Raw genomic sequence first — 19,977 nt, forward strand, 5'->3', positions numbered from 1 at the left:
GATATAAATAGTAAGAACATGTCTTACACTATGTATTATAAAAATTGATACAATAGAAACCTTGACAGAAATGCAATCCTCAGTATACACACACACACACACACACCCCCCTTACATTTTTGGCCTACAACAAGGGTAATTTAGAGAAATGTTCAAAGTTAATCAACCAAGATTCCTACCTATATGTTATTTGCTTTACTTTTTATGTAAGTTTTGTTTTCATATTATCAGTGATTTATAGCTACTAAGATTTCCTACCCATACCTTAATGTTAATATAATCTTTTACTTCTAGTATTTTATTTATCAGATAATTTTAGAATTGAATCTACTGAAAATATGCAAAACAAATAATTTTCAAAACAGGGAGCAGTTTACTTACCAAAGATAGTAGTAAACAAGTATATACTCAGTGAAGTAGCAGAAGATAAAATATTAAGTTAGAGCCAGATTTTAGGGAGAGAGATGCTTAAGATATTTGTTAGATAGATAATAGAAAACCATCAAAGTTTGTTGGAATGGGGAATGTGATTGAGATTTGAACTCTATTCCTGTTAAATCACAATGCAGTATTACTCAGAGTTTTTAGTTGCAATTTATCCTTATCAAGGCTTCTGATTAATTATATTTTTAAATTTGTGTAGCAAGTCTACAATACATCTACCTGTTGAACACAAATGTTTCTGCGGTATTTTGCTCATGTTTTTCCATCTTGAATTCAATAGAAAGGCCTTTCTAATGTATGATTCATTTTGTGTCATTTACAAAGTATCTCCCTTTAGTTTGATTGTTTTTCATGATTAATGCTGATAGCTGGTTTGTTTTCTATTCTAGGTTGTGGAAACGAATTTGGTTGCTTTTGACTGTCACTGGATCATTATAAATGAGGTAAAGTCGACTAACCCTTATTGTCAACTCTGTGTCCTCTTTTCATATATATATAGTTCCAGCACTTCCTATAGCCTTGAATTTCTGGGAGGAAACAGAACATGAAGTAAACTTTCAGCACTGAGTGAATGCTGTTAAATAAAAATAGAATGGAGAGTTTTTAAATGCTAAAGGACTTTATATGAATAAAATAAGTGGAGAAATTCTCCCCCACTGAGTATCTTTTAGCTTTGCTGTTGGCACATAGTGCCTGCTCAGAGATCATCTTTATAAAAAGTACAGATCTTCTTTGTAAGCAAAGTGAATTCCTCCCAGTGGAGTGCTTGTGTTCCATTTATATTTTAATGTTGTTTCTAAAACTTTTATATCCACCCCCTTACATGAGGATTAAATAGTTCAGCATATGAATATGAATCAACACAGAACAGATTTTTTTCCCTTTTCATAACATACAATTTTTTAAAAATCCATAGACTTGTCAAATTCCTTGTGAATTTTTTTTTATTTTTGCCAAAATAATACATAAGATTAAAAATATGTTACAACCCAAGAGCCTTGTGAAATGAATCTTTCCGTTAGCACCTGCCAGTCAGAATCAGAACAATGACATTAGCACTGAACAAATAATGTGATCACATGAATTTGCCCTTCACAAGACATAGTATTCAATCATACCTATCACTTGTGAATAAAGACGATCTATTATCTATAGCTACTATCTGTAAAATTATAGAATAATATGATTTGTTTTAGGGTAAGAATTATGGTTTTTCAGTCTCAAAAAAAAGGTTCAATTCTGGCTATAAAACTTGTTAGCTGTTTCCATGGACAAATAATCTTCCTGTACTTCAGTATATTCATTCATACAATAAGTATGATGATAACATTTACTTTAAAGGTTCATAATAAAAATTAAATTAGATATTATCTAATCTCTAACTCAGTGCCTGACAAATGACACATGATAAATGGTATCACAGTAATGATCATTTCCTATTAAAGTTCACAGATCGCTCTCTCTCATTACTTTATTGAATTCTAAACATTATTCATAAGTTATTGAGATGATCAGGGTCATAAAAGATAAATGATTTGCCTCTTTTTATGTATAAAAGTAAAAATAGTTTCCAGTTTCAAGTTGTTTCTCCTACACAACACTTCACTGATGGAGTGGTTCTTTTTAGCTCAGGGTAAAGACACTGGAAATGTCTTACAAATTTGTTTTTGGTCTGCCAAATTTATATCTTTATGATTTGTCACTGCACTTTTTGTGTCAAATTAAGATGTGTTGTCCTGAGATTCACCCATGTGATGTGTAGGCGATTTCCCTGCTTTTCAGGGACGTTTTGATACCTTCTAATTTTCTTATGCCTCTTAATTTTCTACCGAGAATATCTGAACCTAATGATAGAGGGAAGAACAAAAGGGAAGGGAATGCAACAAACCTTCATAGCTTTTCACATTAGATACTTTATTTTTCTTTTTGGGCAAGGAAACAAAGGCTCAGAGAAATCGAATAGTTCACCAGATATTACAGAACTATTAAGTGGTGATAATCAGATATAAAACTGATTTCTATTAAAGAGCTGGACTTGTTGTCGGTTTATGTTATTTGTGATAATTCTCCTCATGTTTTTTTTTTAATTCTGTTACCTCAATTGTAATCTGTGGTAGCCATTTATTGCACTAGCTTCCATCTTTGGTTTTATTATTATCTAGAGTACTTTTTTAAACATAAAGAAACCTCCTAATCCCCGTTATCTCATAACCATCCTCTGACAGGGAAGATTTTCTGATGCCAAAGAAGTTGGAGTCATTTTACTTGTTCATGTCAATAAAGCTGACTGGAAAGGAAGACAGGACTTCTTGCCTTCTTGGAGACACAGATTAATCAAAACAAACGAATGCTTATAGTCATCCAATGGAAATGCCCATTCCCTTCTATTTTTTGATAAGATTGCAGAGGGAATCCCTAAGTTAACCTTTTCCCCCATGTCCAATTTAGCTTTTACACTAAATCTTAAAGTAAGAACAAGTAGAGCTACCAGAACATTGTGGATATTTATTCACTGTTTAAGGGTCAAGCTATAGAAAAAAAAATTACCTCTTCATATTATATAGGTGTTGTCTAAGTAGACCGTTTCATTGGTGATAAATTACATGGAAAGAATAATAAAAATATTTTCTTCTATCAAGGTTATAACTTAAATTTGTTAAACTTATCCTTAAATATGATTTCATAAAATATTGGAAAGTGAATATCTAAGTAAATATTTCACAATTTAAATTGTGCAAGTATTTACAAAATAAAACATGCATAAGAATAAAAATCTATCTGGTAAATAGCTCATGTTACAAGCATAGAAGAATTCAGTTCTTTTCCTTCAAGTATCATTTTATTCTATAAATTCTTAGAACTATAAATAACTATAACTTCACTTTTATTGTCATTGAAAGCTTTATCTCTTTTTCACCCACAGTCCTACTTTTTAGTCCTTGAACATGGTGTTTCTTTGGGGCAGGTTAATACTTCCTAGCCTTTGAAAAACACAATGTTCACAACTCACACCATTTACATTAGTTATTACTTTTATCTGAACTAGCAAAGACTCAGAAAATGACCAGGTTTGCAAGAAAAACTATTACCCACTGGCATATCCAAGGTCAGTACTCTTAATTCCATATGATTCCATTCAGCTACTGCGTCTCTCTGAAATCTGCCTTAGAAAATGGCTCTTGACCCCTTCTTGCACACTTTTTTACATGCTTGTTTATACACATTAGTAATATAAGAACCATCATTTACTCTAGTTCCCATAAAAGTAAAAGTAAGGTTTCCTCAAATTTGCTAGGAAGCTAATATACTTTAAAAGCCCCCCAAGAACACACAAATGCCCTCAGGTAGATGGATGGAATTGGAGAATATTATGCTAAGGAAGTAAGACAATCCCTCCCAAAACAAAGGCCAAATAAAGAAAACTCTCTGATATGTGGATGCTGATCCATAATGGGGGTTTGGGTGGGGGTGGAGCAGGGGAGGAATAGAGGAATTTTGGATAGGGCAAATGGAGGGAGGGAAAAGGATGGGGCATGGGGGTAGGAAAAACAGTGGAATGAGATAGACATCATTACCCTAGGTACATGTAAGAAGACACGAATCGTGTGACTCTACTTTGTGTACAACCAGAGAAATGAAAAATTGTGCTCCATTTGTGTACCGTGAACTGAAATGTGTTCTGTTGTCATAACAAATTAGAACAAATAAATTAATTAATTAAAAATTTTTAAAAAAGAACACGCAAATGCCCATTTCTACTGAACCCCGAGAATATGAATCTGTCTATTTTGGCTTTTGTAGCTATTATTTTGTTGCTAATTTTAAAATCAGTTGCAAATATTTATTTAATCTTATTGCACCAATAGTTTTTTAGAGCAGGGCTATAAATCAAAGTTGGCATTATGCATCATGATACAAATTGATGTAGAAACTTGAAAACAATATTTTTTTTCATTTGCATTAAGTGTGCTATAATCATGAGAGTCTGTGCTAGCTCATATGGTGCAATCAATCATATGTTAGGACATGGTAATGCTACTTATCTCCTCCCTGCAATCACTGGATCCAGCTTAGAGAAGCCTTTCCACATAAGTATTGTCGTCCCCTCAGGGCCCTAAAGCAGATGGCCTAGCACTTTATTTAAGTTCTACAAAAGTTAGAAATTCAGATAGGAAGATATACACTGTTTAGAGCTGCACACTGTTTAATACTTTATGTCCCCATTTATCCCTGATAATATTTAGCCTGACCCTTAATGTCCTGATGTGATTTTACTGACTTAAAAAAATAATTTAAGTTATTTTTTTCTCTCTGGGTTACTGCAGTAAAGTAAGTTGTTTCTTGGGGGTGGGAAGGGGGGAGTTATTTTGAGATTTAGAAAGCCTACTTCTGTAGTGGATATTTTTTTGTTTGTTTAATGGTGAGTGGAGATGTACACTACTAATCTACCAGACAGAAACCTGCCATTCTGTTCCTCTTCCTGTTGGTATATAGGGTAGAGTTAGTTTTGTTTCAGATTTCAACAGAATGTTTGCTTCACATTAATTTAAAACTTTCTGGAAGCATCTAAAGGTCATCTTTGCTGAAGCATGAAGAACAGAAATATATTAGAAATAAAACATACTCTTGAAACTATACTGTGTAACAGACGGTAACATCTCATTAGTGAAATTCGTTTTATACAGATTTATTTTAACATTTTTAAAGTATCAGTGTCTAGAATTAAAATTCAAGGTATCTTTAGAAGGTATTTTGGTAAAGTGTTGTCACTCAATCATTCATTAAATTTTTAATTATCAACATTTATTTAATACCCACTATGACCCAGGAACTTTGTTATAGAGCCAAGAGAACAGGAAGAGGGGAGAAACAAATGGTAAAAGTGGAAATGGGATACTATCTTTCTGAAATAATTTATATAATCTAGATTTGTATCTGAACTGATGGATTTTTAGAGTTTTTCCTTCCCCCAAATTCTATTAATTTAAGCCTAAAGTTGATAAAGTGCAAGAACTCAGGAAGTATTCAATTCTCCTAACAGATGTGTTCTGGGTAGGAGCTGTTCCAGGGATATTTCTCCCTAGCAGATGTTTGAGCTTTATTTGTCTTCCTTGGGCTCACACATTTCAAGGCTCACCATACATTAATATATTAAAGTAAATATTTTCTTGGATATATTAACCAGACTCATAATAAATTTTGATTATACAGCTTAATTATTTGGATAAAAAAAGCCATTGTGTTTTGCTGCTTAAGAAGTAAAAATGAAAATTAGAGGTATATTGAAATATGTATTTAGTTTCTATTGCAGTAGTAATTCTACTTCATAGGTATACACAGTATACAACACAAATCATTATATCATTCAGATTCTTTCAATTCTTTAAAACTCAGGTACTTTCTGTTTATACAGGTTAGTTAGTTAGCGTATCCATGGTGCTAGGACTCAGGGGGAAGTATTTATTTAGTGAACTAATTCTTCCTGTGATTATTTTTGAGATAACTTATAGTTTAAACATTATTTTTAAAATTCAGAGCATTTGAACAATATAGATCCTAACTGCTCAATAGTTTGGCATTTTAATATATTTGTTTACTTGGCAATTATTTTTTTAATTTTAAGAGAATCCCTTTCTAGGTTAAGTGATCATTTGTCTTTTTGTGTTTATGTAGTATTGCATCTGCCACTCTTGAAATGCACATTTTAAACACAGAGTAAAGTTCTGTAAATATGAAATAGCTGCCTAATCAAGATTTCATATCCCCATCCCACTGTTTCTGAGATCAGGTGTCAAAACTAAAATTGCAAGTGAACTTTTTTGAGACAGATTGTCTGTTAGTTTTATTCAGAATGGCAGATTTTTTTCCTCCCAGAAAATTACTTTCTTTTTTCCTTCCTCAAATAATAATAGACAAAATACATTCAATTCAAATTGACATTTCTTCAGATTTACTTAGGCCTAGGTACCTGAGAACTTCAGCTTATGGAATATATAAAAAGTAACCATCCTTTTTTGTGTGTTTGACTCATGATAGATGACCTTATTGATCCTTGTAGAATCCAGGCTATTAAATGCTGAAATAATATATCTTTATTGTTTTAATTCCCATAATTCATGAATATTAATCTACGTAATTCCTGTAAGGAAATATGGACTTTATGTATACTTTAGAGAGTTTTTTCAATTCATTCTATGACTAAAAAATATTGTGAATAAACAGCATGGAATCTCCGTGGTTCTTTATTATATAAAGTGTAAATAAACAGTGTATGCTTCATGTTGTCATTTTTTAGCAAAAAATGAGATAATAGGCAGTATTTTACTTAACATCATAGGCAATTTTTAAATGTAAAATTTTATCCTAATGTGCTGATCTATAATTCATCATGTGTGGTGTAGAGAGAGATGGTGCTATTTGATAAGAATTTTGATAAATCTTGGTATCATGAAACAAAGGCTACATAGATAACTGAACTTATTAATATTATGAGAAAAGCAGAACAGTTTTCTGGTATGATTTAAGTGAATCTTCCTAACTGTACGATATGGAATTTTTGAACATTGAAAGACACTGAATAGCAATACAAACATAAACTTTAAAAGATTCCATGTTAATGTTAGGGATTAAAATGGAGGGAGGGACCAGAAGATGGCGGCGGGGAATGAGTGAGCCGCTCTGTGCTCCGCGCCACCGCCGCCGCAGCGTATGTTGCTGCTTCTTAAAAGAAGAAGTAAAGATCATCAAAGGACATCTGTCGACAAGGATTCAGCACCGTGTCAAGAAAAGGGCCTAGATGGAGTGAATCTGCCACGACTTCAGCACGAGCAGTAAGGCTGCAGCCCCCGAGCTGCCGGGCTCCCTGGGCCCCTTCTCACTCCCCTCTCCGCCTCTCCGCTTCGCTTCTCCCCCGCCATCTCTCCTCCCACGCTCACTCCCTAAATCTAGATCTCAATCTCTTTCCCCCACCCCACCCGCTCTCTCGCGTGCCCAGTACCCAGCCCGCGCGGGCCCCGAGGCGCGGCCTCCCCTCCCCCAGCCAGCACCCCCTCCACGGGGGTCCCGAAGGCCACAGCTTTGCCGCCACCGCCGCCGCCGCTGCAGCCACCTCCGCTGCCGCCACCGCTTTCCGCGGAGCACCTTAGAACAGACTCTTAACCGAGTAAAATGGAACAGCTGATAAGATGAGTGACAATTTAAAATCTAAATGATCCAACATGGCGGCGGACACGGAGAAATCAAGTCTCTAACCCCTTCAGCTGCACGGGCATAGGGAGAAGGAAACTGTCAAAATACTGTTCGCTCAGGACCACTAGGCACGGTTGAGCTGAAGTGGACCCCGGGCAAACGGTCTAGCCTTCTCAGAACACACCGAGCCCGAATTGGCTGCATTCTAGCTCAGGTTCGCCTGCTTCATGGACTCAACACTAATGATCCCACTGAAATAACTAGTCGGCCCGCCTGAACTCAAAGAGGTAAAAGCCAACTGAGCACCACAGCCAGACCCAGGGAATCAGGAGTGACGCAGGACTAGCGGTGCAGGACTCCCAGCTATTGCTATCACCAGTGCTGACAACAGGTCCCTTGCACCAGCTATCAGGGGAGTTGCTGCTACCTGAGGGCAAATAAATTCGCTGGGGGCCCTCAGCCCCAAGCCCTACAAACTTAGGGTCTGAGGGAGGCAAACAGAAAGGGTGTGCCCAGGCACCCATGAAAACAGGGCTCCCAGGAGCAGCAGACCTGGCGTGTAGTCAGTATTGTGGTGAGTGTCACAGGTGAGCGGGGCCTGGCTTGAGGAACCACAAGAGAAGGCCCTAGGCACTCAGGATTAGAGACCCACACAGTCTGGGAAGAAGAGCTGAGGCACAGTGATTGGTTCCCACCTATCAAGAAGAAAAGCCTGGCCCAGTGGGCATAGCTCCACCAACTGGATGAGAAGTTAATCGAGCTATATGACTGCATTTATTATTATTATTTTTTTTTAATGATTATTATTAGTATTTTTTTTATTTTATTTTCACTTTTTGTTGTTGATGTAGTTGTTGTTCTTTAACGTTCCTATTAATGGTTTCAATTTTTTTAAATTCCTTTTTATTTTATTAGTATTACTATTATTTTTTAAACTTTAATTTCCATTTTTTTACTATCATTATAAAATTTTTTCTTTTTTTCTTTTTTTTTTTGTTGGTTTTAAATTTTTATTTTTTTTCGTTTCTTCTTTCTTTCTTTTCACTTTTTTTTTCTTTTGTCTTCTCACTTCTTTCAATTTTCCTATTCCACCTTCCTTGAATTCTACCTGCCTACACTCATTCTCTTTAGTGACTTCTTCCCTCCCCTTCTAATATCTCTCCTCCCCAGTATCACACTAATTGGAGGAGGATCACAGCCACTACCTGCCCTGAAAGGGTGACTTTTCAACTATACAAGAGCAATATAATTAAATAGAGGGGGGAAAATATCAAAGACACAACAATTTCACCAAGCAGAAAGAAACGCCAGCAGTATGAAACGACAAGGAAAGAAAGGACCACAGGCAATGCAGGTCAACTCAACTTTAGAAGAGGTAATAGCTGCAACAGATGGAATGTCAGATAGAGAGCTCAGGACATACATGCTTCAGATGATCTGGAGTCTCAAGGAAGACATGAGACAGCAAAATCAGACAATGAAAGATCATATTGACAAACAAATCCAGGAAATAAAAGATCAATTTCACAGGGAGATAGAGGTAATAAAAAACAAACAAATAGAAATACTAGAGATGCAGGAATCAATAAACCAACTTAAAAACTCAATTGAGAATACTACCAGCAGAGTTGATCACTTAGAAGATAGAACATCAGACAATGAAGACAGAATATTTCAACTTGAAAAGAACATAGATAGCTCAGCAAGTCTACTAAGAAACCATGAGCAGAACATTCAAGAACTATGGGATAATATCAAAAGACCAAACTTAAGAGTCATTGGGATACAGGAAGGCACAGAGCTCCAAACCAAAGGATTAAGCAATCTATTCAGTGAAATAATACAAGAAAACTTCCCAGACTTGAAGAATGAGACAGAATCCCAAATCCTAGAAGCCTACAGGACGCCGAATGTGCAAAATCATAAGAGATCCACACCTAGACACATTATAATGAAGATGTCCAACATACAGAATAAGGAGAGAATTTTAAAAGCTACAAGGGAAAGGAAGCAGATTACATTTAGGGGTAAACCAATCAGGATAACAGCTGATCTCTCAACACAGACTCTAAAAGCTAGAAGATCCTGGAATAACATATTTCAAACGCTTAAAGAAAATGGATTCCAACCAAGAATCGTGTATCCGGCGAAATTAAGCTTCAGATTAGAAGATGAAATGAAAACCTTCCACGATAAACAAAAGTTAAAAGAATTCGCAGCTAGAAAACCATCTCTTCAAAAAATCCTTGGCAAAACATTACAGGAAGAGGAAATGGAAAATAACATTGATAACCAACAATGGGAGGTAGGACAGTAAAGGGGGGAAAGTAGTCAAAGAGGATAACAAATCAGGTATAGTAACATCAATAAACAAATATGGATAGAAGAACAAACCATATCTCAATAATAACCCTAAATGTTAATGGCTTAAACTCACCAATTAAGAGACACAGGCTAGTAGAATGGATCACAAAACAAGACCCAACAATATGCTGTCTACAGGAGACGCATTTGATAGGAAAAGATGTACATAGACTGAAGGTGAAAGGTTGGGAAAAATCATATCACTCATATGGACCACGGAAACAAGCAGGAGTGTCCATACTCATATCTAATAAAATAGATTTCAAGCCAAAGCTAATCAAAAGGGATAAAGAAGGACACTTCATACTGCTCAAGGGAACCATACACCAACAAGACATAACAATCATAAATATATATGCCCCAAATAATGGTGCAGCCGTGTTTATCAAGCAAACTCTTCTCAAGTTCAAGAGTCTAATAGACCACCATACAATAATCATGGGAGACTTCAACACACCTCTCTCACCACTGGACAGATCTTCCAAACAAAAGTTAAATAAGGAAACTATAGAACTCAATAACACAATTAACAACCTAGACTTAATTGACATATATAGACTATACCACCCAACATCAAGTAGCTACACTTTTTTCTCAGCAGCACATGGAACCTTCTCAAAAATAGACCATATACTATGTCACAGGGCAACTCTTAGACAATACAAAGAGGTAGAGATAATACCATGCATCTTGTCTGATCATAATGGAATGAAACTGAAAATCAATGATAAAAGAAGAAAGGAAAAATCAAGCATCACCTGGAGAATGAACAATAGGTTGCTGAGTGATCAATGGGTTTTAGAAGACATCAAGGAGGAAATTAAAAAATTCCTAGAGTTAAATGAAAACACAGACACAACATATCGGAATCTATGGGACACATTGAAAGCAGTTCTAAGAGGAAAATTCATTGCTTGGAGTTCATTCCTCAAAAAAAGAAAAAACCAACAAATAAATGATCTCATACTTCATCTCAAAATCCTAGAAAAAGAAGAGCAAAACAACAGCAAAAGAAGTAGAAGGCAAGAAATAATTAAAATCAGAGCTGAAATTAATGAAATTGAAACAAAAGAAACAATTGAAAAAATTGACAAAACTAAAAGCTGGTTCTTTGAAAAAATAAATAAAATTGACAGACCCTTAGCCATGCTAACGAAGAGAAGAAGAGAGAGAACCCAAATTACTAGCATACGGGATGAAAAAGGCAATATCACAACAGACACTTCAGAAATACAGAAGATAATAAGAAAGTACTTTGAATCCTTATACTCCAATAAAATAGAAGATAGTGAAGGCATAGATAAATTCCTTGAGTCTTATGATCTGCCCAGATTGAGCCAGGAGGATATAGACAACCTAAACAGACCAATAACAATAGAGGAAATAGAAGAAACCATCAAAAGACTACCAACTAAGAAAAGCCCAGGACCGGATGGGTATACAGCAGAGTTTTACAAAACCTTTAAAGAGGAACTAACACCAATACTTTTCAAGCTATTTCAGGAAATAGAAAAAAGAGGGAGAACTTCCAAATTCATTCTACGAGGCCAACATCACCCTGATTCCGAAACCAGACAAAGACACTTCAAAGAAAGAAAACTACAGACCAATATCTCTAATGAACCTTGATGCAAAAATCCTCAATAAAATTCTGGCGAATCGGATTCAAATACATATCAAAAAAATTATACACCATGATCAAGTAGGATTCATCCCTGGTATGCAAGGTTGGTTCAATATACGGAAATCAATAAATGTTATCCACCACATCAATAGACTTAAAAACAAGAACCATATGATCATCTCGATAGATGCAGAAAAAGCTTTCGACAAAGTACAGCATCCCTTTATGTTCAAAACTCTAGAAAAATTAGGGATAACTGGATCATACCTCAACATTGTAAAAGCAATCTATGATAAGCCACAGGCCAGCATCATTCTGAATGGAGAAAAATTGAAAGCATTCCCTCTAAGATCTGGTACAAGACAGGGATGCCCTCTCTCGCCACTTCTGTTCAACATAGTCCTCGAAACACTGGCCAGAGCAATTAGGCAGACGAAAGAAATTAAAGGCATAAAAATAGGAAAAGAAGAACTTAAATTATCACTATTTGCAGATGATATGATTCTATACCTAGCAGACCCAAAAGGGTCTACCAAGAAGCTATTAGAGCTAATAAATGAATTCAGCAAAGTGGCAGGATATAAGATCAACACGCATAAATCAAAGGCATTCCTGTATATGAGCGACAAATCCTCTGAAACGGAAATGAGGACAACTACTCCATTCACAATATCCCCCCAAAAAATAAAATACTTGGGAATCAACCTAACAAAAGAGGTGAAAGATTTATACAATGAAAATTACAGAACCCTAAAGAAAGACATAGAAGAAGACCTTAGAAGATGGAAAAATATACCCTGCTCATGGATAGGCAGAACTAACATCATCAAAATGGCGATATTACCAAAAGTCCTATATAAGTTCAATGCAATGCCAATCAAAATCCCAACAGCATATCTTATAGAAATCGATAAAAGAATCATGAAATTCATATGGAATAATAAAAGACCCAGAATAGCAAAAACAATACTAAGCAGGAAGTGTGAATCAGGTGGTATAGCGATACCAGACTTCAAACTATACTACAGAGCAATAGTAACAAAAACAGCATGGTACTGGTACCAAAACAGGCGGGTGGACCAATGGTACAGAATAGAGGACACAGTAACCAATCCACAAAACTACAACTATCTTATTTTTGATAAAGGGGCTAAAAGCATGCAATGGAGGAAGGATAGCATCTTCAACAAATGGTGCTGGGAAAACTGGAAATCCATTTGCACCAAAATGAATCTGAATCCCTATCTCTCGCCGTGCACAAAAGTTAACTCAAAATGGATCAAGGAGCTTGATATTAAATCAGAGACATGGCATCTGATAGAAGAAAAAGTTGGTTATGATCTACACGCTGTGGGATCGGGCTCCAAATTCCTCAATAGGACACCCATAGCGCTAGAGTTAACAAATAGAATCAACAAATGGGACTTACTCAAACTAAAAAGTTTTTTCTCAGCAAAAGAAACAATAAGAGAGATAAACAGGGAGCCTACATCCTGGGAACAAATCTTTACTCCACACACTTCAGATAGAGCCCTAATAACCAGAATATACAAAGAACTCAAAAAATTAGACAATAAGATAACAAATAACCCAATCAATAAATGGGCCAAGGACCTGAACAGACACTTCTCAGAGGAGGACATACAATCAATCAACACGTACATGAAAAAATGCTCACCATCGCTAGCAGTCAGAGAAATGCAAATCAAAACTACCCTAAGATACCATCTCACTCCAGTAAGACTGGCAGCCATTAGGAAGTCAAACAACAATAAGTGCTGGAGAGGATGCGGGGAAAAGGGCACTCTTGTTCATTGCTGGTGGGACTGCAAATTGGTGCAGCCAATTTGGAAAGCAGTATGGAGATTTCTCGGAAAGCTGGGAATGGAACCACCATTCGACCCAGCTATTCCCCTTCTCGGTCTATTCCCTAAAGCCCTAACAAGAGCATGCTACAGGGACACTGCTACATCGATGTTCATAGCAGCTCAATTCACGATAGCAAGACTGTGGAACCAGCCTAGATGCCCTTCAATAGATGAATGGATAAAAAAAATGTGGCATTTATATACTATGGAGTATTATTCTGCATTAAAAAATGACAAAATCATAGAATTTGGAGGGAAATGGATGGCATTAGAGCAGATTATGCTAAGTGAAGCTAGTCAATCTTTAAAAAACAAATACCAAATGACTCCTTTGATATAAGGGGAGTAAACAAGGACAGGGTAGGGACGAAGAGCTTGAGAAGAAGATTTACATTAAACAGGGATGAGAGGTGGGAGGGAAAGGGAGTGAGAAGGGAAATTGCATGGAAATGGAAGGCGATCCTCAGGGATATACAAAATGTCATACAAGAGGAAAGGAGGGGTAAGACAAGATAATACAAATGGAAGAAATGATTTACATTAGAAGGGGTAGAGAGAGAAAAGGGGAGGGGAGGGGAGGGGAGGGGGGATAGTAGAGAATAGGACAGACAGCAGAATACATCAGACACTAGAAAGGCAATATGTCAATCAATGGAAGGGTAACTGATGTGATACAGCAATTTGTATACGGGGTAAAAGGGGGAGTTCATAATCCACGTGAATCAAACCGTGTAATATGATGTATTAAGAACTATGTAATGTTATGAACGACCAATAAAAAAAAAAAAAAAAAAAGAAATTATAGGGAAATCTTAAAAAAAAAAAAATGGAGTTGACAGGGCATCACTGAATTCTGCTTTGTGAGAAGATGACAGAAAATTAAAAAGTGACCTGCTCTTTGCCAGACAGAGTTTTTGGTGGCCAGTGAAATGACACAGACTAAGGGAAAAAGACGGCATTATAAACTGAGAAAAACCAGTTTTTATGGCGCATTAAGGATTAATTGCCCAGAAATTCCTGATATTATACTGGTTACAGCTGATGGCAGGTGTTATTTTATTTTCAGAAAAGTTATATTTCATAAAGATCATAAATAAAGGGTGAATTTTAAAGCTAACACATGCTACAAAGAACAGTAATATATAATTAGTCTACAAGAAGAGTAATATGTAATTAGTGAGTCTAGTGGGATAAGAAAATTTGTCTTTTCAATTTTCAGTAATAATTCCTTGATTCAAAACTGTAAAATGCTCACTACAGTCCAAAGTATATCCTGCCCTGCATCGAATATTTTATTTTTATTGCCATAAGAATCTATTCACACCAATAATTTGCTAATTGCAAAGGCCTCATTGGTTTAAAAGGTTCCAAATGGACACTATTCAGCACAAACTGCTTTAGTCAAAAGACAGTTTTAAAACCGAAATTTATTTTGATTACTTCTGTTCTGATTAATTCCAATTAGGAAAAAATGAATGTTATAAAAATATTACTTCAGTTTTATTGTTTTTACATATACTATGTAGTCAAATCTTAAAATTTAATTGTGGAATAAGGAGGTGGTGGGGAGAAGGAAGTAGAAATTGCTATTCTTTGAGTTTGGCACACACTCTTATATAAAATAAAATTCATGTAGATAAAGAATATTGAGTTTCTCCTTCACTCAGCCTGGTTCAGTCAATATTAACCAGCAGAAATTTTTACCTTTATGTCAAGACCACATCTATAACATTACTCAATAGTTAGTAAGCACTTTGTTTATCCATTACAAAGAGAAACATGTTAGTTAACATCAATAGGTCTAAGAAATATTAATAAAATTCTTAAAAAATATCTCCTCTTGCTATATCTATTTTTATCACTTTTTTAAAGCCTTGTTTTTTCATTGCTATGAACAATATATGTTTCTCTTACATTGCAACAATCTTCCTAGGTTGTCCAAGTATGATGAAGTCCATTAATAAATGACAAACTATAGTATCAACTTATTTTTTCACCTTTTTCAATGTTTTACCACACTATATTTTTCTACTATATTTTTAATGTAATAAATTATAAACTTGATCATAACTAAGTACATTTAAGTAAATTGTTCCAGTCAGAATTACCTAGGCACTAATATACATAATTTAAATTAGAAGAACACCTATAAATAAGTTGATTATTTCAATGAACATGTGCTGTTTTCATTTAGATATGTGCTAAGCACCAAGCAAATGTATTATAGTAACAGAATCCCTCAGCAGTCCTAGATAACAACTCATTAATGGTTTTGTGTTTCTCTGTTGCTGTATTGATGAATTTCTAATTCTTCCACTTCCTATCTTATCCTATAGGAAATAAACGATGTTGATGTACAGGAACTTGTAAGAAGGTCAATTGGAAGGCTAACGATTATTCGGCAGACATTTCCAGTCCCCCAGAATATAAGTCAGCGATGTTTCCGTGGCAACCATCGAATATCTTCAACATTGTGTGATCCAAAGGATCCATTTGCTCAGAACATGGAGGTATACTCTAAATGCCTGGGCATTTCTACCAGCGTGCTTTGTTGTAAAGAGTGCTTTTAGAGTTGCATTGGATTCAGAATTATATTCTGTATCATTTCTGCATGATTCTCTTCTTCTATCATTTTAATAACTCTGATAGGGAGAGAGTGCTAAAATCTATATCTTTGATTTTTTTGTTCCTATTATAGAAAAAATATCTTGCTTAATAAAAATATAGTAAATAAAGATTCTTTCCTTCTAAACAGGTAGATCCACAACATTTCCCATGGTAGAATTTGTTCCTGATACTCCTACTATCTCATTCCAAATTATTAAGCTAATACATTTGCTTGATTTTTTTGGTATAACAAGGACAGAATGTTTATTATTTTGTTTTCAAAGATTAGTCTCCAGTTTGCATAACTTCAGTGAAATAATATTTAAATTCCAAAAAGTGCTATAGCATTATATTAGTCATACTGAACCCATGCTATAGCTGAAACCTTCACTGTCAAGAATACAACAAAGAATTTGTAAGTAAATAAATAAAATCTCTCAATAGCAAAAAGAACCCAAGTCCCTGCAGCTTTCTCAAGAGAATGTTCTTTAAATACTCACTTGGAGACTGTTTCTTTTTCTTAAGGAAAATCCTATCAGATTTTTTTTTCTTCTTGTACTGGAGATCTCAATCTGTCAGTTTGAAGGGGGTATTAGATAAAGCAGACACACCAACAGCAGGGAGCCAAAAGGAGCACTCTCTAGCAAGGCAAAAGACAGGAAAAAGGAAGAATCAATCACACATGCTATTTACACATCCTATCAGTATAGGAGTTTTACTGTAAAAAGAAATCTGTATCATAAAGCAGTTTCTAAGGGCATTGTTGTAGTACAACACTAGCCTGTTAGTGAATATTTAAACAATAATTCTAAAGCATCAGCAAGGATTAAAGTTGTGATCAATTTTAGAAATCAGGGAAACATGATATATCTTAGAAAGTTAATCCTTTAGAATGTTTACTATGAAAATAGTTTTAGTTTAGATGTTCAGTTTGAACACTTTGGAAATATAATTGTAATATGACTAGTTTGTATTCAATAATATTAGATATATAAAGTAATTTGCTAAAACTACTTCTTTGAAAGCTGATCCCCCAGTCTCCTATTCTTAATCAATGTTGAGTTTTTTAGATGAATTACCATCTATCCAACACTTTGTTCATACTTATGAATGTAATAAGCATCATGGCTCCAAGATCATTATCCATAGAATCTTCTGTTTCTTACTGGATCCGGAATCATAAATCTCAGTGTCCTTTTGTATCACTTCCTCCACCAAAACTACCCCAGTACATTGCACCTTTGTGAATATTTGTGGATTTGAATGTACCTAAGGGGAAGGCAGTGGTCAAAGTAAGGCACTCTAAAGCTTTACCTTAAAAGGGCTTGTTTAAATTTAGTGCCATTCTTAGTAATAGGCTTATAATAGACCATATTTTCATATTCACTGATCACGAATATAATCGATGTGAAAATTATAGAATTCTAAATGGAGAACAACAGTAAGAATTTACATTTAGAAAATTATGAAATATCAAAGACTGTTCTTGTCAAAAGAGGTAGCAGGAAATGAAAGTTTAAGCTAGAAAATTTATAAACTGTGTCATTTTGGGAAATAAGAAGGAATTTTAAAGCACATTCACACATGAGCATAATCTTTTCATGTCAATTAATCAGCAAGCATATTTTATTTATCTCTCTATTCCCATGCTTATCTGATGCAGGAACATGATCAAGGAATCGCCACCCTTAACCCTTGTGTTCATTGTACATTACTCAAACTCAGAGATGGAACAAAACAGAGCATTATTTTTTTCTTTTAGGATTTGTTACATATTAACTTCCCTCTTATATGTGACAGCATTTGACTAAATATTTAATATATAAAAGGAAAACTGACAAACTTTTATATGTAAAGATTTATATAATTAAAAGTGTAAATACAAAGCTCTTGAATTTAAAATGTTCCCCTAAAAGCAGAACATTTGATGTACAGCCTCTCCTTGATGAAAAGTTTTTATCTCAATGAAGTTAGATCAAGAAACAAAATAAAATGTTGTTTTGTATGAAATGCACACAATAGGACTGGCTAATAATTTGAGGGGGAAGTGGTTCTCTAGGAGAAGCAACCCCTCAACTTGGCATGTATAAAAACAATGCAGATAAATATGGCCACAGATAGTCTTTTTCCTCAGAATTAAGAAGTGAGCAATTTAAAAAAATTCAGAAAAAATAAACTATAAACATTGGCCAAAGTGAGCTCAAAATGTAGAAACTCAACTGTAAAACCACATTAATCAATACAAGGAAAAGAAGGGGGGGTACATTGGATCTATATGGAGGCCTTTGGGCTGTTTCTAATTTTAATGTCTGTAGAAGGAAAATAAAATTTAGATCTGCAAACAAGTTTCATACACCTTTAAATTAATACCCAAACACTAAAATACAAGGTTAGTTGAAGTTTCAGAGTAAAGAGTAAAGAAGTCTTCTTAGCTGGAAAAAGTTTTTACAACATATGAAACAAGAAGGAAGTGATCCCTTTACTGATTGGTGGAACTCGTGTTAGTTTGGATGCTAAGAAAGAGAAAATGAACACTCCAATCTTTTTCAATCTATTTTCTCCATCTAAGGAAAATTATCCTCAAACTGGATAAGTTAGAGTAAAAATCATTAAAAGATAAGTAAGCCATTAGTTTATAAAGAGCAGGAATTAAAGATTTTAGGAGTATTTCTAACTGACTTAAATGAGGACTTACACCTAAGTGCTTTGAGCAATCAATAATCCAGCAGATGTGTTCCCAATATTATGATTTAGAGGTGTGAGAGAAATTCTTGAGAAGAATACCAAAGTACAAGAGATTGGTTTATTGCCCAAATTTTCAAAAGTAGAAAGAAAAGACTTGGACGATCAAAATTTAGTATATTGCATGTTAATATTTACATAAACTATAGAATGTTTCATTAAATAAATGGTTTGGAGTATTTCAAATAAGACAATTGGGCTTCCTTAAGAAAAATCACAGCCAAACTAAGCCCTCATTAATAGGCTTTTAGGATTGGGAGCCTATAATAAAGCTAAGTGTTATATATTGAGTTTTTTTTTTTTTTTTTTAAAGAGAGAGTGAGAGAGGAGAGAGAGAGAGAGAGAGAGAGAGAGAGAGAGAGAGAGAGAGAGAGAATTTTTAATATTTTTATTTTTTAGTTCTTGGCGGACACAACATCTTTGTTGGTATGTGGTGCTGAGGATCGAACCCGGGCCGCACGCATGCCAGGCAAGCGCGCTACCACTTGAGCCACATCCCCAGCCCTATATATTGAGTTTTATATGACATTTTTGACAAATTTTCTAATGAAATCCTGAGGGAAGACATTGAAAACTCTATAATTTGGTGACATTTAAATATTTTCACCAAATGATTCCATATGGGATGAAGATACTAAACTCTGGTCTCAGAGAAGAAGGTTCAAAATATTTTAAAATATTATCATTACCTTTAAAAGTTAAAACATGTATTTTTTTATAAAATTAAACCATTTCAAATAATTACCAATTAAGCCATGTAGTTATTTTTGTCCAAAGTTTCAAGTGACTTTGAAATTAATTCACATAGAAGTACCAACAAACTATTCAAGAGACACTGCTACATCTAGAATATGCCTTAGATATATACTGTAGTTTTGAATGTTTGCTAAAATACACCAGGTATTCTTTTACCCTTAGCTTGAGAAAAGTGGAACCTGATGAATATTCAGACACCACTGATAAACATTTCACTCTTGAAATGCAAGGAAGTCTATGGTCATCTACAAGATTCTGTCCTTGGACCTAATATTGTCACAATGTTTATCACTCCATGAATAAAAATGAATAAAACATGTTTTTGAAATTTGTAAATGCCATAAATATAGGAGAGAAAGCCGGTGTTGTATTACATAAACAAGA

The 19,977-nt window shown here is 34.8% G+C and overlaps 1 protein-coding gene across 3 annotated transcripts in view; it reads left to right on the forward strand.

The window, feature by feature from the left end:
* Positions 1-19,977, forward strand: part of Grid2 (glutamate ionotropic receptor delta type subunit 2) — a 1,404,794-nt gene that overhangs the window by 808,768 nt on the left and 576,049 nt on the right. For all 3 annotated transcript variants that reach the window (XM_077803456.1, XM_077803455.1, XM_077803457.1), the window contains 2 exons: positions 834-887; positions 15,825-15,998. In XM_077803456.1, the coding sequence (XP_077659582.1) occupies positions 834-887; positions 15,825-15,998 (228 nt within the window). The remainder of the gene's footprint in view (positions 1-833; positions 888-15,824; positions 15,999-19,977) is intronic.

The sequence above is a fragment of the Urocitellus parryii genome, chromosome 10, assembly GCF_045843805.1.
Source record: "Urocitellus parryii isolate mUroPar1 chromosome 10, mUroPar1.hap1, whole genome shotgun sequence".
Lineage (NCBI taxonomy): Eukaryota > Metazoa > Chordata > Mammalia > Rodentia > Sciuridae > Urocitellus > Urocitellus parryii.